At 37.6% G+C, this 23,521-nt stretch overlaps 1 protein-coding gene across 1 annotated transcript in view; it reads right to left on the bottom strand.

Annotated features, from left to right (window-relative positions):
• The window catches only part of LOC140234487 (scavenger receptor cysteine-rich domain-containing protein DMBT1-like), a 55,909-nt gene extending 40,379 nt beyond the window's left edge, over positions 1 to 15,530 (bottom strand). The window contains exon 1 of the mRNA XM_072314531.1: positions 15,431 to 15,530. Coding sequence (XP_072170632.1) covers positions 15,431 to 15,530 — 100 coding nt within the window. The remainder of the gene's footprint in view (positions 1 to 15,430) is intronic.
• Positions 15,531 to 23,521: the final 7,991 nt, after the last annotated feature.

Below are 23,521 nucleotides of genomic sequence, written 5' to 3'. Positions count from 1 at the left end.
TCTACATCATGATAGTTAAAGATATACTGCCCTACTTTGGCAAAAGGAAGCAAGTGACAAAAGTGACATTTCTCGTAAAAGAGCAAGATGTGTCTGTCATTTAACTGAAGTCATTGGACTATCATGATGTCTTATCTAACATATCTCTTAGTAGGATGAGTGTTTCTGCATAAAATTTGGCCTGGAAGAAGAGCTCATTATGTGAATTATGAAAACATCAATAACTCAAATTCGGATGGTATGTCACTTGCTTCCTTTTGCCAAAGTAGGGCAGTATAGACATTTGATTATTCTGGCAACATGGAGAGACTTTTGACTATGTCTAAGTGATGACTGTAGGCGTAGGCCTAAATGAAATAAACATGTGAACCTGGAAAGCGCAGAAAAGAACCATGCTACATCTGGTAACGTAGGGCATTCTTATTTACTTGTTTTCTGAAATTGTGTTTTGTTTGTCACAGTCGTATTTCATGAGAACTGAATTCCAGATGACAGATATATTCATCATACCTAACGTCCGTTATACAGTTACGTAAATCGAATTTAAATTTCGAATTTTACCCCGGGGCCTCGATCCATGTCAAGCTGCTGCTTATGATTATGTCTTTAAAATTTAATGCTCAATTCTAAAATCAATTCATTTGAATCCCCCTTTTTATTTTTTCCCAAAGGTCGTTTATCATAACGACATGACATATTCTGAATGAATAATCAATCATTATTTACAAAATTTACAACTGTCGATTCCACGATTTCTTTCTGAACATTTTTTTTCTTTTTTTATGAGTGATATTATGCTATACGTCTCGTTATACATCGAATACTGTCATGTTCATAGTGTATGTATGCTTTGAATTAATTTGTAAGACAGTAAGCTAGCTTATGCGTCGTATAATGTTAATTTTTTAATATATGTATTCTTTTGTTATGTACGATTTGGAAAAAAAAAAGCAGAAATAAAAACCAAACCAAACCAAACCAAACCAAACCAAAACCAAACACTTTGAAAATGCTTCTATTTCAACAATATTGACTGTATCAACGTTGGATTCATTTGGAGGACAATGCATTGCAGTAAAGAGATAATGTGTTCTGTTGTAGCAGGGAGATGGGGAGTGAAATGTGGTCATCAAAATAATGACATAAGGAAAGAACTTTAAACTCTGTGCCTGTCATCTATAATGAACACCGGTCTTTTTGCTGTAAGTCTCCACCTTACAGCAGCAACCGTGGCAAGAGGAAGGCGGATTATTGTAAAGTCGAAAGCTGTTTATCCACCCCTGCTAGGTTTGTAACACCACCCCTTTGCTGCAGCTGCTGAGCTCTTCAACACGCCTTTCTTGATTGACTTATCGTCCGTCCCCAAACCGTTTACTCCTGCTGAGTTATGCACTCCGAATTAGTCTGATTACAACGGCAGTCGGGCCCACGTATATGGATGCCTTAACAAAAACGTATAGCTACTTATGGGCTGCTGCGTTGCATTTGAAGAGAGCTGTATCAGAGAAGGCATAATGTTTTTCGAATAAAACAGGGGGTCGACAATACGAGATGCAAGACGGATAGATCCAACTAGTGTGTTCAAATTGGCCCTGACATCTCTCCTGCTACGCCTCCCCCCCCCCCCTCCCCCCCCCCTCGGCTTTTTCAATCAAAATTTCAGATCCTTGATTGAAGCCGATGAAAGCGTACGAGACGACGTTAGTGATCAGGCTTGCTTGAAGCTCATTTCTTGAATGTCAAGAAGTGATCCATGATAAACACATTATTACTCTTAAGTTTATCCGCACGACCTCAGAACAGACAATCCGCACAAACACACACACACACGCACACACACGCACACATATACAACATGTATATACATATATATATATATATATATATATGCCTATAAAGCGTTTGACATATGAAATATATGATGTATGTGTATGATGATATATACATGCGATTAATGCGTACACATACATAAACATTTTTTGTCAATCACAGCGGGGGGGGGGGGGCTATATACTCACACATTCACACACTATCGGTGACTACTACCGTTGTGGAGTAAGGTCCTTCTGTTCTCAGGAATAATCGGAAAAATGAAACCTCACGTAAACTACTGTATGCATCTATTCATTGATCTATTCACTATTCTATAAAATTATGGGAACCGGACGAGACCGCGACAAATTACCCACTAATTGCCCATTGTGTAGTGTAATAAAACCACAAGCAATTCTACCTAATACACATTTTGTAGGAATTTCAAATGGTTGAAGCCGTGACGTTTTATAGGCTGCGCCGTCCTTGAAACACACACACACACACACACACACACACCCATACGTACACGCACACACACACACACACACACAAAATAATTTGATGAAATATCAGTAGCTTTAGCTTATCAACGGTCGGGAAGAAGAATATAAACAAGCATGGGGCGTGCAAAGAGTAGACAAACAAACACACTAACAAGATCAAAAACTGGAACGTTGTCCACAAACATGGAAAATCATTAATCCTGGGGCCCGTTTCATAAAACTTGTTATCAGTGACAACTGCCACATTTCTATGACAAATTTGCTCTCAGCCAATCAGATGCAAGGATTTCAGTAGCTTGTCACATCTATGACAACTTGTCACTGATAACAAGTTTTATGAAACGGGCCCCTGATCCTTCTTTTAGAGAGGAAAACCATACAGCATAAAAACACTCTCCAGCCTCTGGCACTGAAAGGGTTTATGACGTCACAAAAAGAAAGAAGAATAGATGAGCGCGGCGGCGCCCTTTACATAATTATCACTATCACTATCACTATACTAAGGCATTTTGTGAACCTCGACAATTTTCTTGTTCACTTGTAGAAAGTGTATTGATGTCTGTTGGAGTACATCACACAGACACAAAACACACATACGCAGACAAGCACACACACAGGTCCATATACACACAAACACACATACACAGTGATATCCATATTCTCACATACTTGTGTTATGCCGAGTGGAAGGGGAAATATCTTTCATCCCGTCCGCACTGGATCTTGCCCTTCAAATTGGATTAAGGAAAGCTTGCATAATTCAAGAGTTTTATTCTCTGTGGTAACATCACAATCCGTCCTTAACACGTCACTACTTTATCGCACAGACCAATAAGGACTCTCTTCACCTATATGGAATCAACGACAACATATTAATGCGTGAAGACTTCACGGTCGTGATTTGGCAAAAAGGTGTATGTCTGCCGTTTCACAGCGACTACAAAACCGAGAAAATCGACTTTAAAGTTTTGGCAGTTTCCTTGACCGTAGAAGCCATCTAAACTGTGCAGCGCTCAGGGATTTAATTCCATGATTTAGTATACACTTCGAATTTCATTTCCTGATAATTTTCTTGCATCTAACTTTAAAAAATACTTCAGAATTAGCACTTTTAGCATGTTTAGAGACATACACCTTTTTGCCAAATCACGTTTACAGAGACTGCAACCCACGCTATTTTGGCAAAAAGGTGTATCTTCACATACACCGTGAGAAATCATGCATTTAACTTGGCAAAAAGGTGTATGTATAGAGATACACCTTTTTGCCAAATCACGTTTACAGGGACTGTAACCCATGCTATTTTGGCAAAAAGGTGTATCTTCACATACACCGTGAGAAATCATGCATTTAACTTGGCAAAAAGGTGTATGTCTAGAGATACACCTTTTTGCCAAATCACGTTTACAGGGACTGCAACCCACGCTATTTTGGCAAAAAGGTGTATCTTCTCATGCACCGTGAGAAATCGTGCATTTAAGTTGGCAAAAATTAAACGATAACAAAATATACCAGAGATTTTGTAGGGAGAAGGGTGTTATGTGAGACCATTTCTAATCAAATTAACTCTTGACAATTTTTACTTCATTATTACAAAAAGATTTAAAAAATAACAATGAAGAAAAATATCAGGATGCACAACTTGTTCATCAAGCATAGAAAAATGTGCGCAAATTACAACTCACCCTAGAGTCTAAATATTAACAAAACATGGTCTCATGGATATGCATGGTTAAGGATTACAGCTGAAGAATTTTTCTTCTTCCTTCTCCTCCTTTTTTTCCAAAAACTTCTACTTCCAATGAGATGATTCATCATATTTTTAGCTTTGTGCCCCTTTTTTTTTTCGACAAAAGGTTCGTTTGCTTTCTCTACTGAATGCTTTAGCAAACAAAGAGGCAGTTGTTTGCACATCATGTATCTGTTCTTAAAAACGCAGTTATCATGCTGCTCCCAATTTTTGCAATAAATTCAATAAATGTGAAAATTCAGGTAGGATCATTTAACTGTTTGCATCCACTGAGCACTTTGAGCAGTACATCCAAGTATCATTTCCAAAGACAGGGACACATCGTTCTCTAGACCTTTGTGTGTAACTGCCACTAAATGTCTGTTAGGTAACAGCCCCATACGCATAGCGTAATTGGTAGCCGATCTTACAGTCACACAGCACACCATTACACTATGTACTAACTATACACAGCCCAGTCGCTGTACATGGTACGTCGCGACAGGGCTGTACGCGCGCGACCACCAACCACTAGGAGAGCGACGAAATCGTATTACGATAGCTTTGAATTTTGATACTTAACATCATTTTTGTCACCTCAAACTCAACGAGTATACTTTTCAATATTTACTCTACATCTGATGCTATCAGTATTCAAATGTACGCAATGAAACTTACCGAAATTGATCATCATATCCAGCATGTCCACACGGTACACAATCTTTCACGCCAGGCCTAACTATACACAGCCCAGTCGCTGTATGGTACGTCGCGACGTACATTACCACGTACAGCGACTGGGCTGTGTATAGTTAGGCCTGGCGTGAAAGATTGTGTACGGTGTGGACATGCTGGATATGATGATCAATTCCGGTAAGTTTCATTGCGTACATTTGAATACTGATAGCATAAGATGTAGAGTAAATATTGAAAAGTATACTCGTTGAGTTTGAGGTGACAAAAATGATGTTAAGTATCAAAATTCAAAGCTATCGTAATACGATTACGTCGCTGTCCTAGTGGTTGGTGGTCGCGCGCGTACAGCCCTGTCGCGACGTACCATGTACAGCGACTGGGCTGTGTATAGTTAACTATGTACAGGCTTCTACATGCAGTGCACAGCACGGACAGTGCAGGGATCACTGTCATTTTGAAGCGTAGAGAACTCTCATCCCACAGCCACACTTGCCGGAAAAGCTGTCATTTCAACAGAAATGCTAGATTTTACGAATCTGCGCATCTAATGGCATAGAAGTGGCCATAGAAGTCTAGGACAAACGTTAGATCTGAACTTCTAGATATTAGGTTCTATCTACTCACCGACTAGCAACAAGGAGAAACTTCTGCAGTGCAACGGGCTGCCAGTTTTAAGTCAGGAGCATGGCCCGCCACCGCACCGACCGGTGAAACGGTACACATACATGTCAGCAGCACGTATAAACAACAGAGTATATAATATACACAGAGTATAAAAGATACACCTTTCTGCCTTATCATACTTCGCAACTATAATTCATGATTCATTCGGCAGATGGATGTATCTAAAGATACACCTATCTGCCAAATCTTTGAGCGCTCCCCAGCGTGCACGGTTAGAGGTGTATCTAGAGATACACCCTTTTGCCAAATCATGTAGTTCTCTATCCTGGTACGTCATTGTACGTCAAGGGTGTATGTAAAGATACACCCTTTTGCCTAATCAAAAGCAGGAAAATTGATAAAATAATACAGAGATAGCCCCAAGTATCTCGGAAACAAATGATCGATGACTTACGAAAGTTGGTCACATGAAAATTTCGGCATCGAAAACCCCCCAAATGGTAAAAACCAAAAACATGACATTTTTCAGACATACACCTTTTTGCCAAATCACGACCGTTCAGAATCGTATCAAACTTTCAAAGCCTTTTTCTTTCTACTTTGCTCATGTCTTTTGAGCTCTTATTCTTCGCCGGCCAAATTCTTAAAACGATCTCCTCCCCTTCCATTGTTTAAACACATCCACTTCTATTTCTTCTCTCCCTATAACCTCTCTCATCTCTATCTCCATTTTCCTCCTCTCTTTTTCCCTCTTTAACTCGAGTCTGTCCGTCTTTCTCTCCCAGCTTATCTCAAAGACGAATAACGAATGATGTCGAAACTACCTACCGATCTTAAAGTACTGACGTACAGTATAAATTATGATGCATCTCTCTGCTTAAAAATCGAGGACTATAATAATCCTATATGTCAAATGCAAAGTGCATACATGCAGACACGCACATTACATATAACCACACAGGTTATAAATACACACTTGCAGGGATAGATAGATAGAAGTTGTAGAAAGAAGGACAGATAAATCGATAGATAAACAGAAAGATGGATAGATAGGTAGATAATAGACAGATGGATATAGAAAGTGAAAGAGAGAACGTTATGTTTCTGCAGGAGAATCTACAGTTACATATTTCTATAACAGTTTTCTCTTGACGTACGAAACTTACCAGAACCAATGTGTGTCTTTCTAGAATGCAGTCCCCGTCCTATCACGTCATTTGATTATGGGTTTTCGATCGCCTTTGAATAGCAATGAGGGGGCTCGCTTTTGGGGGGTCTTTTGATAGGTGATAGACGAGTATTCCCTAGAGGCCGGTGGTTGCCATGGCAACTGAACGAGGGCATAGGCTGGATGGGAGGAGGGGCATCTTGGAGTGTTTTTCGGTCAGGAACCATATCATGTAGACGAGGCGTGGATTGCATCAGTATAAAAAGCTGCCTTATGCTCTAATGAAATACTGTATCATCCGGCCACGTTTGTCTAACGTATGAGATGCCATGATGCCATATTCTCATACAGTGTCGCTTCGCCTAGCCTTACCAGTTGGAGAATTAATTTTGATATCAACGTGTTTTTTTTAAATTTAATGATGGTGAATAACTTAACGTGTATTTTGAACTGACACGATAACATTGTATTGTTGGAGGATATAGATGTAAACTGAATTGAATTGATTTGAATTGATGACATTATCAAGTGTATTATCCTTATGATGTACTCATATTATTTATATATAAATGAATGAATGAAACATATTTTGGAGGTTACGCACTGTTGTGGTTCCATTTCTTTTGTCCTTATCCTTTTGATATATATTTTGTGTATTTTTTTTTTCGTGCTCTTTTCCCCACATTTTCCCCAAATATCTCGACCGACAATGCGAAATTATGAATGACGTTTTGCTCAAACACAGGACAGGGTGCCCGAAGGTGAGAAGAACTATGGGCCGGCGAAGCTGGTTGTTTTTCCTATTCTCCCGTGCTTTGCAAATCATTTTCACAAAAACCTACTTACGTCGTACACCGGATAAACTTAGCCCACAGGCTTTAATCTGCTCTCTTTTACATGTTTTCAAATCAAGTAGGAAAAAAGAGAATTTAAAAAGGGGAGGAAAGCTGGAAAAGACAGAGATGATAATGGAGAAGAAGCAGGCAATGATGGCTGACAAAATAGGAGTGGAACAGAAAGAAGAAATATCAGACTTTCAGAAGAAGACAAGTAAGAATACGTCCAACCTTGAAGATGATGATGACGATGATGATAATGAAGAAGAAGAAGAAGAAGAAGAAGAAGAAGAAGAAGAAGAAGAAGAAGAAGAAGAAGAAGAAGGAGAAAGAGGAGGAGTAGGAGGAGGGGAACAAGAATAAGAACAAAAAAGAAGAGGAGGAGGAACAAAAAAAAAACAATAACAATAAATATACGCAGAAATCTGCAGATTGATACGGCATGCGTTAGACGGTAGCCTTGGTGACCGTTTCGGATGGATAATAAACCACTGTAGATCAGCAGACACAAGATAATGATTCAGTTAGAAAAGAATATAAAGATCATAGAGACACTGTACCCTACACTTGTACCTTGAACCTACAAAAGCCTTTGGTCAGTGCTGGTGACATCATTTTTTTTTTTCAACATCATATTGTTGTTGTTTTTTGTGGGGGGGGGGGCACATTTCTATCATTACCATCATTGGCTGGCAAATGCTGTAACCCCACAACAATAATGATGGCGATATTAATAACGATAATAATGATAATGGTAATCATCGTCCAATCATCTTTTATTAATGGTAACGTTTATAACAGGTATATTATAATGGCAATGATCATCATAATTGATTCTAGCAGCATCATCATTATCATAACAATTGCTAGTCGAATCACCATGGTAATATCATACCACATTGACCTAATTAACCTGCCATCAACACTCTTCCAGGCTGAGTATACAGAGGAGGTTGTATCAACAGAAGGGTTAATCTTACGCAGCATATAGTTTGATGAGGCTCTCAAGCTCGTTCATCAGCCGTAAATGAACGTTAAATCACCCCAATGCCGCTGCTATCTTCATTAGACGGTCCGCATTACGCGTCCATTACCATGGGCTAGTCTTGCCTTCAGGCTACGGTTTATTGATAATCAATTCTAATAGATTTACTTAAAACATTAGGTAGTCCGATTTTTTTTTTTTTTACTTTGTAATGCACTACATTTTCTTTTCAATACCTTTTGTTGGTGTTTTGTGAGGAGTCTTGAGATAATCTAAATTCCTGGATTGTTTAATGCGGATCTATCAATAGACACATAGGCCTATCTGATTGTGCTATACACAACCAATTTTGTCAAAATCCAAAGCATCCAGTAAACAGTAATATCAGAAAGCATCAATTTCTTTTCCCCTTAGCTCCCTGCAAAATGACTGGATAGTTTAAAACATATTCAAAGTTACAAAAGATAGCCTCCTGCAACTACAGCAATAACGTTCTGCTCACTCGTTTTTGTTTCTCTGAGAAGTGCAGACAAGTATGTTTTCACCATTTCATTATCATAATCATCGCCATCGCATCTGAATTTCATCATGAATAAAGATACACCTAATGCATTTATGAATATGTCATACTTCCATAACCAACACAGATGCATCAGACGGTCATGGGAAATGTGTGGGTTTTTTGTGTGTGTGTTTTGTTGTTGTTGTTGTTCAGATCGAACATTGAAATTAGACAAAGTTATAAGTTTAAAGCTTAAGAGTCTGCTCTCTCAGAATCTGCACTTAACCTAAAATTCGTAGTGGTTTGGTTACGTAGGGACACATTTTAGTCAAAGCTTTCTTAAAATCTTAATGTGACTGTGAATTTTTCTCTGCTGACTGTTTTTTTTTTCTCAGGTTTTGAATACACACTTTCACTTGCACTAAAACATGAAATTTTGCAGTACATGTGAGAAATACGACTTGTGACTCAAAGCTACAAATGCAGAAGAATAAAATCTGCCAGAAATTCCGCTCAATTCACACACACACACACACACACGCACACACAGAGAGGCACACATACAAACACACAAACGCAAACTTAGCTTTTTGATCAAAAAAGATTCCATTCCCTACCAGGAACCCAAACTGAGCTACTGTCAACTGAAAGTGCAGTTTTCACAACTACTTCTACTGCTACTACTTCTACTACTATACTAAAGCCAATACTACTACTACTTCCTCTGCAACCACTTCTACTTCTAACAATAATGCCTAGAAAAGAAAGGGACAGAGCTGATCACAAATGACTTGCATATACTGTATGAGGCACACTTTTGGAGCAACGCTACATTAACATCAGACACTTTGACAGGGTAAGTCCGATTTCATATCAAACAACCCTTCAACATCTAAGGTTGATGTAACCTGTAAGAGCTAGAAATCAAACTCAAAGCGCCCTAGATTTAATTTTCCTTTTCGTGCCCAACCTCTTATCTATTCTCGTCTTTTCTTTTTTGTTCTCTATTTTGTCCCTCTCCCTCAGCAAAGTTGCTAAGAGTCATCGCATTGTGTTTTGAGAGAGGCTGATCCGGACGAGAGAAATGAAGCGACACGGAACTGATGAAATCATAAATTATAACTAACGTGACGGGTTTATGACCAGCTTCGGAGCATCTCCTTGCGTCCCGGAGGGAGACACGGTGATGCGGTGGGGGGGGGGGGGGGAGGGTCGGGAGGGAGGGAAACTGAATGATAGAAGCACTTGGAAGAGAGGGGGATAAATTCAAACCACTGAGAATACCAAGTATAAAGATAGTTGATTAACATCCTCCATAGTCTTTGATTGAATTATAACTCTATTCATAAGAATAAAGTTGTTGAAAACAAAATGATTCTTTAATTTCCTTTTATGGATCTCCTTGGTTATCCTCATTATTTTTAAACATATTCCAACAGGTTTCTGGAGACGAAGCATCGTGTTCTTTCATTCCTTCTATCTTTGTAAGTGTGTGCCTTGTTGCGTGAGTAGTGAGCGATGATTGACGGGGTGAACAATTAAAAGAAGGAAAATTGGTATTGGTCGACGAATTCTCCTGAGAGAATTGTATTATGATGAGAACATTAACATAATGCTCTCAGCTCTGGTTATATTTCTCATTATTATGAGCATTGTCTTTTCTGCTTTGATTCCTTTTTACTTTGTTTCTGTTGGTTTCTATAAAAACACTCCGTGAATGAGGCTAGAATTGTGGGGGTTGCGTGTGTGTTAAATCTTGTGCGTGTGTGTGGGGGGTGGTAACAGTCTCACTGATAATCTGCTCAACAGTGGTTAAGTAAAAACCTAATAACGGCAGATACAACATCTGCCTTTGTGCCGACAGAAAAATAAAGGGCCTCGCACCCACTGTCAGCATTGTTGTTCGTAATACACATGTAGCCTACTATGCAGTTTGCGGCGGCAATTCGTCAGTTCGCGCCTGGATGGCGTGTTTGTATGCGGAGATACGTCCACTTGTATTAGGTGTCATCTCTCGCACGCATAATCACGACAATCGATCGCGGGTGAAGGGATCAACCGACCAATCAGGAAACTCTGTTCGGCGCGTAACGGGGATTTTATGACGGGTCATACTGGACCCGCTCATCCATACCCCCACTGTCCACCTACCCCCCCCCCCCCGAAAAAAAAAAGTGGGGGGGGGGGGGGAGGATGTACTACACAATCTCCCCTCCTCCCCCCTCTCCCTCTCTCTTCTATGAACACATGCCCATCTCTATCACTCTATTATTTCATCATTCTGCAGTTTTGCCGAGAATTTACATCAATGTATTTGTTTTTCTTTTCTGTAATAGGAACTCGGCAATGAGCAAGTGTCATTTGAGAGAGCTGTCACAAAAGCTATACATTGGCTCCATTACTGCTCTGCGAAAAACATAAAGAAAACAAAAAGACAGCAAAAGAAAAAAGTAAAATGTAGTATTGCTCCCGCCTTGAGCCATGCTACGAAAGTGGTGTAGTAGTGATTTCCATCTATTTCAATTTTCAAACCAATTGCCCATTAGAGCCATGTTTATCCTGATCTGCAATCTCATTCATAAGTCCTCGCCCCATAACTAGTGTTATTTTTACCCTTCAGGCTATTATTCTGTTTTTCCTACTTTCCCTAACTTTGCCCCTCTCCCTTCTGCCGAGATTTCTCCCGCTCCCCCTCCCTCCCTCACCCAGCCTCTTTCTCTCTCTATTTCGCTGCTTCTCTCCTTCTCTATTTCATAAACTTCCATTCTTCTGAATGCCCAAGACTCGTGTGTTATCAAGCTTTTCAAACACTGGTGTTCTCTATCCCGGTGAACCTCACTTGGAAAGAGGCCTACCGAGATAAGACTATACTCGTAGATATATCTACACACGCACATTTAAGCACACACACACACACACACACACACACACACCCGCAAACACAACACGCAAACACACACACACCGTAAAACACTGACACAGTGGCAAAGACCATGGAAAGTGCCCCTTTAGCAATTATGCTGGTAACATTATATATTTCTTCTGTGTGGCCCATTTGATAGGGCACAATGAGACAGAGAACGTAACAATGTACGGGAAGGAAATAGAACCGCCCCTTTCTCAGTACCGTTTGCCCAGATAGGGCAATTACATACTAACTTTTCCTGTGTGCAGGGTGCTAATATCCCACAGTATGTCTTAGTCAATAGGAAGAGAGCAGTCAATGATGATTTTATGCTGATTTTTATATACTACTTGCATTATCGAATGCTGTGTCACTTTAAACAACCGCTGAGCATTTTCTTTTTCTCGGAAAAGAGAACAATCGCAATGTTCTTGCATATCGTACTGGACATTTGCAAACACACATGTATTCTGTGTAAACAAACACAAAAATACACAAAACATAAACATTATACATGTTTTCACTTTCCTCAAAGATATGCACTTTTGATGTCCTTGATAAGCATTTACAAATATAAATTACATTGTGTGTGTACATTGTACGTCCTTTGACATCTTCATAAGATTAGGTCATTTAGGTTTGAATTTTCTTCAGTTTGTCTCCGGAGCTTGGGTATTTATTTCAAGTTCATCGTGTCACTGCCGGCAACCAGGGATAGCCTGGTGGTAGTGTCGTTGCCCGGAAAGCAGAAGATGACAGATTCGAGTCCCGTGGTACCTTTTTTTTTCCCGACATGTTTGTTAAATTATAGATCAGCAGTTGCGATCCTACAAATTTAATTTGTGAGAAGGAGACAAACTGCAGAAAATTCAAACCTCAAGCTTCACCCCTCTACTTGATATTCTCTTGCGATTAGGGTATTGTCTACTGATTCGATCGTTTGTCTGTTTAATATTATATATTAATATGTAAAGGAACTTGATGCAATCCGCCAAGTTATTTCACTTTCTCTTCACAAAAAAAAATATATGAAGGGTTTGTTTGCAAAAACCGATAAGTCCATTTTTGAAGATTTTGAAGTACGATTTCCGTCATAAAGTACAAAATAATACCTTTTAAATGATATATTGGTCACTACATATAAAGGTATATTTTTGAAGTTATGGTCAAAAGAAGCAAAATTTTTCTTATTATTCTCTTTATTTTTCTTGACCTTTAATCGCAAATATCTCCACTTGGCAAATATGGACTTATCGGTTTTTGCAAACAAACTCTTCATATATATATGAAGAGTTTGTTTGCAAAAACCGATAAGTCCATATTTGCCAAATGGAGATATTTGCGATTAAAGGTCAAGAAAAATAAAGAGAATAATAAGAAATTGTTTTCTTCTTTTGACCATAACTTCAAAAATATACCTTTATAAATCATGTAGTGACCAATATATCATTTAAAAGGTATTATTTTGTACTTTATGACAGAGATCGTACTTCAAAATCTTCAAAAATGGACTTATCGGTTTTTGCACACAAACCCTTCATATATATATATATATATATATATATATATATATATATATATATATATATATATATATATATATATATATATATATATATATATATATATATATATATATATATATATATATATATATATATATATATATATATATATATATATTAGTGAACGCGTCATGCATATCGTGCATATCGAATTCTCATCAAGTAAAGTGCAGGAAAATCTACCTCGGCCTTTGAAAATGTACGAGTGCTATTCTCTGGTGACCCACAAATTATTCATGCTGTGATGCAAATTAGCCTTTTTTTTCATGTTGACGTAGAATTCCGTCGCGGGCAGCCAATAAATCCGATCCACTCTTTGGCGTACAGGGTAATATGCATAATCTCGATCCCACTGCGGTTTCACTTCTAAACCGCCTCGCATAAATAGATATACGACATCAGAAATATTACAATCGCTCCGAACAGTTGTGTCATTTCTGTTCGTGCAGATCAAGAAAAAAAAAATGTTTTTGTTGTGTTACTTTTCTGTTGTTGTTATTTTTTATTTTTTATTTATTTATTTTTTTTTTTTTTTTGCAGAGAACTATTGGGTCTTTCCAGTTCTAAGTTTGATCATCTTGGTCAGAGGACATAAACTTCCAAGCATGATAAAGTGCAAGTATATTCGGTCAAACCACATGGGGTATAGAGAATAATTATAATATGAAATAAAAGTAAGATATTAGAAGATTTGATCTGTATGTGCTAACTTTTCCTACAGTTACCCTAATCTTTGTTTTCTATGTCTTTTGCTTCATCATTTTGTAACATTATGGTTGTTTATTATCATTATAATGATTATTACATTATCATTGTAACCTACCATTATCCCTGTCATCGACAGTTCTGTCATATCTACTACAATATTATCATCGCCACCATTAAAAAATGTATTCGTGTGTGTATGTACTACATGCCTGTCTGTCTGTCTGTATGTATGTATGTATATATGTATGTATGTATGTATGTAGATATTTATATTTGTATAAATGTCAACAAGAATAATGTCCTATATGGACAATAAATGAATCTGAATTTGAATCTTCGTAGTTGTTGTGTCGCGTGCTTCTGGATTCGACCAACCGTAGTGGCTTGTTATTCAGCTGCTGCCGTTTGAGCTTTATTCCAGATCCTGCAAAGTCCTTTCTATTACAATTATTCCAGGGCTCAATGTATTATAAGCAAAGTGACTAGAGAATCGTCGGTGCTGAGCTGATAATTATCATTACAAAATGTGGAGGACGGTATGTATCATTTGGTTCATATGGTGGATTATATTGTGGTATAGGTCTTCACACTGTGGTAGCCACTTCACACGAGGATGCCTGGTAATGGTGAACTATTCTATCACATGCATCCTTCCCTCATTTCTTATAATCCCCTATTCAGAACCTACATTATGTTAAATATTTCTTTGAAACAGATAATGAATTTGTTTTATTGAAGGTAATCGAACACAAGGAAAGAAAACAGATAAATTATTGCATCTGTTTTTCATCTCGCATCAACGAAATGCAATGAATCTTTGGAAGTGGATGAGCGATAACGACTCAGCTGAAATTGTTAGATAGACAGATAGAGTAAGAAAGAAATAGTGACAGGGAGTGTGAGTGTGTGCTACAGAAAAGAGACTGCAACAACAAACACAACTTAGATAAGAGAAAACATGACTTTTATCAAAATCGACCTCAGAATTGGTGATATGAGTGTGTAAGCCTACTAACTCCGAGACACCAATTTCAGTTACAAACGAGTGACCATGTCGAAACTGCATTTGCTGCTTGCTGTTTTCCTTGTGTTATTGACTTGAAAGTTGTTACAGCTTTAAAATCGAAACCGGTGGTGCTTTGAGCCACTGAGTTGTGTGCATGTATGTGTGTGTGTCTGTTTGCGTGAGGGTGTGTGTGTGAGTGTGTGTGTGTGTGCGTGTGTGTGAACTTCCTCTGTCGAACGTTTGTTTGCATAGATGCTGCGTGTCCCTGCGAAGCAACACGTATTATGCGGAATGCGCATCTACCTCACATAGCAAAAAAAAAAAAAAAAAAAAAAAAATGCACGCGATTCGCGATCACTCTTGCCTCCCCCTTCTACCTTTGACTTACCTTTACTTGATGTCACCAGTTGAAGATGCATCGTCATCAAGAGAGACACGATTGCCATGTATTTGTTAGCCAGATTCTCCATAATCCCATAAGTATTCATCCACGGTCCTCTGGCGAAGTCCCGGCAGTCGATTTGCCTTGGAATCTAGGTGCAACCTGTATCCTCTAAGATCAGCCTACTGGAATATTGTCAACGCAAAGTGGCGCGGAAATCCAAAAAAACATCCACAACAACAGACAATTCGTGCATATATCTGTGCTCAATACCGAGACTTCCCCTTGCCTGGTAAGAGAGCTATCTTATCTCCAAGCTATCAGGCGAGCTGTCTTCCCGATAGAAGATGGTGATGGCGAGAGGTGACGCCCTTTAGATGAAGCCCAACGAAGCGAGGAAACGTATTCCCAGCATATATATTTTTTCTTGATGGAGCGAGAAATACGGTGAAGAAAGATGGGTGTATTATTAGTAGCATCCAGGCACTCCGTCAAGTCGCTTGTTGATGAGGGGAGTGGGTAAGCAGCGTGAAGCTAGCTAGCTTCCGCGGAGTGAGGTTGCACGACGCGGTATCAACCTGCTAACACATACGGCGTGTAAACACACAACACGACTTACGCACACGCACAAAATCATACACACCAAGCAATACACACACGCACATTCACACAGAGGCAGTCGGCCTTGTGTGCATTCATTTGAAGTTTTGCCCACTCCCTGCCATTCTGTGGCGACTCCATCTACGATCGATCACAGCTCGACCGCGCACTGGTAGAAATTGTACTTACGTCGTCCTGACTAAAATGGGCTGCACAACCAACCAAATTTGTCTGCCTTCATTAACTGTACTTTGCATTCGTCATCAACTTCTTCATCATTTTCTTGCTCTTCTCAGTCTTTCGTCTATCTTTCCTGTCCTCCCCCTATTTTTCTTGTTATCATTTCTTCATTTTTTTTCCTTTGTCCCTTTTTTTCGGCATCTGCTCTTTTTTTCTCTGAGTAATAATTTTCTTCTTCTTCCTTCCCTTCACTTTAATGTTTTCTCCATACCTTTATTTCTATATCATTCCTTTTCATATTTTCTCCTCCATCATTCCATAATCTTGCTCTTCCTTGCTTGCTAACTATGCACTGCCTCTCTTCTTGGTTATTATATGTCAAAAAGAAAGAAAGAAAGAAAAGAAACACATATGCCTTTTGCGAAATGAAGGTGCACCAATGTATCGCCTTGTTTTGTATACTAATCCACGTCAAAGAATTTGAATACAAGAAGCTTAGGGAGTGAGTTGCCCGCACGTGCTTCACAGCAATATTAATGAATTTCAAATCTCTGAGCCCTGGCCCACATGCATCTTCTCAGCCTGTATTTCTTTGCATTGTATTAATCTTTTCTTTTCAAAAATGCAATATACGTTCTAATCTCTTTGCTATTGTCAGATGTCTATTTGACTGACGACGACGACGACGACGACGATGACGATGATGATAATAATGATCGTGATGATCATGATGATCATGGTGATAATAGCAAGGATTATTATAATTAATGATATCGAAAATTATGCTGATGACAATGGTGTCGATAATGATTATACATATTGATAATGATACCAATAATGCAGATTACCATGAGAAATAATGCTTACATTAGCAATAGTAGTTCACAGTAGCAATACTACTACTAGTAGTACATGTTTTAGAAGTGGTAGTAGTAGTAGTAGTAGTAGTAGTAGTAGTAGTAGTAGTAGTAGTAGTAGTAATAGTAGTAGTAGTGGTGGTAGTAGTAGTAGATTAAGTAAAAGTAGTAGCATTTCGATTAGCATTATGATCGTCACCATTCTCAAAATATGGCGATAACAATAAGGTTTATGAGGTGTTAGCAAAAGAGAGTAAATCGACGTAAGCACACACGATTATTCTTGGTTGGTTTACAGGTCAAGATAACTGCACAGGTATTCGACCTCGATATCCCCAGGTATACGTCATATATTATACACTCGAGAGAATACACGGCATTATAACACAAACAAACTATTCGTAAACCCCATCCAGTCTAATGTAATGTAATATAATATTTGATTGTTTTATTATGTGATGCTATTATGCTAATGTAATTTCTCAAGCAATGTACAGTATAGCCAACTTTTTTTTTTTTGTGATAGGCCTATGTGCGGAATCATGTTCAAGATATCTTTTCAGGTATAAAAAATATGTTATCACTGCCTCATTTTCCTCGTGAAGTAACAATGATATCTAAGTTTCTACCGTAAGCATGGGTAAGGGGGAACTGTTGATCTGTTTTATAGTGATTGATTAAAAATAATTACACAAAACACGAAAAACACACACACACAGACAGACAGACAGACACACACACACACACACACACCGACATATTTCCGTATAGACTATGGTAGACGAGCTTTACATTCCATCTGCATTCTGATGTTTTCCGAAGGCTATTTGGCTGCATGTCATTCAAACATTAAAATCTTTTGTTTTCTGTACATTAGACTCCATTGCTTTCTATTGAGACATACTGCTGAAAATGTAATTGATTTTTATCACTTCTCTGTAAATCTTAAGTATCATCTCGCTCCGATGGTAGTTTTTTTTTTTTTTTTATTGTCAGATACAATGTATGTTTGAATAATGAAGTATATAAATTCAAAAAAACATTATCAATCATCGATCACGGACTTCAAGCGTCTTTCATCATACCAAGACACCTTTATCTGGGCTAGAAAGCTTTCTCAAAGATCTACAGGATACCAGCAGGTAATATCAAGTTTCAGTTATCGGGAATGAACACACAGTATCATCACATATTCCTCCATTAAAAAGAAACCTACTCACACGCTAATGGTGGTCAGAAAAACATCAGCCGGCACCTGTTACTGTGCGGTTCCCATAACACCATACATTTCCACGCGCCCATTGAAACGGAAACAGTGCACAGGCATCCGCGAATTATGGCTCCATAACACACCGCGTTCTGAGAAAGAGGTACGTAGTGTCTACAAACTCTTTTAAATTCATGTCATTTCATTTGCATTAATGTAACTGTTTTAGATGTAATACTTGGAATCAGCCAAAGAAAGACCAACGGTCTATGTTGCCCCCCCCCCCACCTGAAATAACTGATTTATGTTGTGTTTGCTATTGTGAAATTGTTATATAAGTTGTACACTTTTCCTGTATTGCTACTATTACTCCAATGTTCTATGTATAATTCTTTTATTCTTTGTAAATGCTTTTTTTTATCAGGATATGCAAATAAATGAGATGAAAATGAAATGAAACTCTTTTGAATGAAGTTGTTAACAGTAGTTATTCACGCACTTCCCAGCATCTTTCAATGAGTGTTCTTCGTCATTACGTATTTAAGAGATGTTTTATCTGTTTGCTTGTTAGGTGATCCGAGAATCCTCTCGGATCACCTTCTGTATCTGTACGGATTCTTTGGGTGTTCTTCTTCTTCTTTTTCTTCTTCTTCTTTATTTCTCCTCAAAAGTTGTGTATCGATTAGCACAGAAAGTGCTCTTCCTATCAATGTCAAAATTATACCATATATGTATCATGTCCCAAAGACGACAATCGAACTAAAATCAAAGTGATCAGTCGACCGTGACGTCACTATGACGTCATTATATGAAAACACATTCTCATTCAAATCTCATTAATGGAATAGAATTTCTCAATGAAATTTACGTCACATATATTTCAAGTCAAGCGCATTCTACTCATATTCTCAAAATTCATATTTACGCTTAAGACGTGCGCGTACGCGCGCGTTGAAATATTTGTATGCTCAAATCGAGCTCAAAATTTTTTTGCACACGTTTCAGACCATTTGGAGCATTTTTTGAAAAATTAAAAAAATCACATATACGCACGCACAGCTCATATGCAATGAAAATTTTCCGTTTTTTCACTTTGATCGGATGTCTGAAATGTCAAGGAATATTTCTACCAAGTTTCAAGTCAATCCCACTCAAAATGACGTCATACGGGTCCGTCAAAGTTGAAATTCCGCGCGCGCGTCAATGGCGATATACAGTGCAACAATGCCAAAAAACTGCCAATTTTAAATCCGATTTTACTCGTCAGGATGGACGGTGACCCCCCATTTTCTTTACATTTTATGAAAGCTGATGAGTTGTACATGTCATTTCATGGGTTGGCAATGCTGGAAAAATGATTAAAATATATCAAATTTCTTAATAAAGTTAAAAAAGTAAATTTTCAAAATGACGTCATCAAATTTCAAGTTCATTCAAGCATATCTCACTTATTCTTTAGTTGATTTTCGTCCAAATTTCAATATGTTGTAGCTTATTAAATGGTCTTTCAGATATATAATAACAACAATTTGATTGGATGACGGCATCACCTCGTAAAAAGGGATTAAAAGTAACATTGTTAAATTTGACCAGTTTACGTGTTATCTCTATGGGAGTGCAGTTTTTCTGGAAATGAAAACTGACATGACTATCTTTATCGAGCACTAGCTCACTTATGCTTCGGTGAATTTATCCCATATTTTAGTATGTTGTAGCTGAGACTTTGGGCTATCGTTAGTGTGCCCTTCGTTTTTTCATACGGAGTCGGCATCACGCCCAAAAACTTGGTTGAAATTAAAGCTTATCTTCCATGTATTTTCATATTCCTTTCTTTCTGCAACTTTCTTTGCAATAACTCAAGTAAAACACCCCGTATCATCCCCATATTTTGCACATGTTTAGTTCATGTCACGTACATTATTTCATAAAATAACAACTACTTGATCGGACGTCATCTTGGGTATGTAAATTAGGGTCAAAGGTCATAAATGTATCATCTTGTATCTTGGTGAATACATGTCTTATCTTTTCCATATTTTGCACACGTAAAGACCATGTTACAAGGATCATTTCACAAAATAACCACTTTTTGCTCAGATGCCATCTTGGCTGTGCAAAGTGGGGTCAAAGGTCATATGTACTTCTTTCTTTATCTTCGTTATGACGTGTTATCTCTATGGGAGGGAATTTTTGTAGATGTGAAAATTGACATGATTGTCTTTATCGAGCACTAGCTCACTTATGCTTCGGTGAATTTCTCCCAGATGTTAATATGTTGTAGCTGAGACTTTGGGCTATCGAAAGTGTGCCCTCCATATTTCATACGATGTCGGGATCACGTCAAAAAACGTGGTTGAAATTAAAGCTTATCTTCGATGTATTGAGATACTTCTTTCTTTCTGCAACTTTCTTTACAATAACTCAAGAAAAACAGACCTTATCACTCCCATATTTTGCACATGTTTAGTTCATGTCACGTACATTATTTCATAAAATAATAACTACTTGATCAGACGTCATCTTGGGTATGTAAATTAGGGTCAAAGGTCATAAATGTATCATCCTGTATCTTGGTGAATACATGTCCTACCTTTCCCATATTTTGCACACGTAAAGACCATGTTACAAGGATCATTTCACAAAATAACCACTTTTTGCTCAGATGCCATCTTGTCTGTGCAAATTGGGGTCAAAGGTCAAATATACTTCATTCTGTATTTTCGTTAGTGTATACGGAATTGTGTACCATAGATGTCAGGTCTGACTACTTTTTCTAAATGAGAATCCAAACATCACTCGGCCAATGTCCACTAAACACAGATGAAACCTGTATGGTCATGCCTATTGGGATCAGGAGACTCAAATCGTTGATTTACGAACAGATCGGATCACCTAATTTGTCAGTGTTGACAAATTCCAAGTCTAGTTCTTCTTGTATTTTTTTCTCTCTCTCTCTTTGAATGACTTTGGATTGCGTCTGCTGGGTTAGTTTGCTTGCTTACTTCCTAGATTTGTCTGATTTCTTATATTTTCCCCTGCTATATGACAATTGCCTCATTTAGAGGGGAGGTTGGTTGCAGCAACAAATGTTTCACTACAAACAATTGACTACGAATATTTCACAAGCATAGGTGTCAAAACGAAAAAAAAAAATGAATGGCAGCTCTGTAGTTCGAATGGGGACGGTCCGATGCATTTAATTCCCAAATTGCTATCGCTTATCTTGTTCAGTGCATCATTAACGGTTTCTAACGAGACTGATTGGATATTGATGCGACAATGATGGTGATATTATGTTGTTGCTATCAATGACTGATGTACTACTGCATCTCCTGCTTAGAATGATGATAATAGCAATCAATGTATTATGAACGATGATAATAAAAAGGTAGCAGTAGCGGTAATGATAAAGACAATAATGATAATGATATTAACCGTAGCAACAACAGTAATAATAATGATAATGATAATAATAATAATGATAATAATAGTAATAATAATAATAATAATAATAATAATAATAACAATAATGATAATAACAATGATATTTATATAACAACAATAATGATATTAATAATGATAGCATAGTATTGTTATTATTGTAATTATTACTATGACAATATTGCTTACGATGATAATGATAAGAATTGTAAAAAGAACAAAATGAAGAGTTATCAAAATCACAAGTCTCTTGAAAGGAGAAGACAGGACAGGGACCATAACGTCTTCATGTTAATTTTACATCTACTCCTACTGGAACAATTATGTGACGCTGCATCACAAACCAACAAAAAGTCGCCAGACATAGATTTTTTTTAGTTAAAAGCAGATTCTGAAAGAGCAGGCTTCAAGCTTAAAAATGACGTGTAACTCAATACAGCTAGACTTCCCTAACCTATATAAATATTGGAAAGAAAACACAATCACCGGAAAAGTGTGAACTGAGCAAAGAGGCCGTGAAGTACAGGGTCCATTCAAGCGCTTTATCTTTACTAAGCCGTGCTAGCTGTGCGATGAATGAAAAAAGAAAAAGAAAAAGAAAAAAAAAAAAGATTCAATCCACCGGAGCAACAACAATGAAGGAATTATCTGATTAAACTGAAATAAACATGCTATATTAACACATTTTGTCCATCATTACTGCCAACTTTCAAAGCAGTAGCATCATCATTTCTAAAGTAATTAAGGTTGAAAGTGAAGAATATGTACAGGGGTTTCAAGAAATGAAAAGCGGACTCTCTAAGACACACCTAATCACACTACTCTATACGAAAAAGATTTTGAGAAGAACTGCTAAAAGCACAGGTTTCCGTTCGCTTTATGATCTCAAACTTTAGCACGGTAGAAGAAGACTTGCTACTTCAGAAAGTATGAAAAACTCAAGATCAACCAGGTTGACCCAATTCACCGATTATCAGTCACACAAAATCAGTTGTTGTTGGTTTTGTGATGCACGGTCACATGCTTTTTCTTTCATTGCTCAGTTTCAACGAAGGATCCCACAACTTACAAGTAACATTTTTACTACTACCAGCATGTCGCCATCTAGTGTCTAAAGTTACATCATCTATTTGCTATCTCCTCTCTGACGGTAACATAAGAAGGTAAAACTAATCGGTAATGATAATACAATGCGTTCCAACATGGTAATTAAACAGGTTAAGATGCGTAATAAAATTGCAAATGAAACTTTGTTTGTTTGGGGTTTTTTCATTTATTCTAATAAACAATGTACACGATCTTGAATGAAAATAAGTTCAAAAAGTATTACTCTGTTATAGACATACTTCTGGATTATACACCCTGACATGTTCAATTTGTGTTATGTATTCTGTAATATACAGAAACATTATAAGAGAAGTCAAAGTAATAACAATTAATTCTTCTTCTTTTTTATGTAAGAGCATGTAAAACCTGTATAACGATATGTTGAATTTACAGTGTGATAAGTCTGTTTATATTATTTCCTTTTCCTCATAACGTCTTTTTTTTTTACATTACAGAATCATATATCAATATGAAACTAAACCAAGAAATTCGTTTCAAATCTTACTTTTTTTATATAACACAAAAAACAAAAATGATAGTTATACTAATAGACACGAGTAGCAAGTAGTTTAATAGTCACCCAACCCGTCACATCGGTTACAATCTAGTGATCGATAATGCATCTATACGCCTTTAAGGGCGGATCCAGGAATTCCGTGAAGGGGGGGGGGGGGCAAAAAATATTGCCCCTTTCATTTATTTTCT

This window comes from Diadema setosum, chromosome 10 (genome assembly GCF_964275005.1).
Source record: "Diadema setosum chromosome 10, eeDiaSeto1, whole genome shotgun sequence".
NCBI lineage: Eukaryota > Metazoa > Echinodermata > Echinoidea > Diadematoida > Diadematidae > Diadema > Diadema setosum.
Note: the sequence above shows the minus strand (reverse complement) of the source record. Positions and strands in the feature narration are given on the sequence as shown.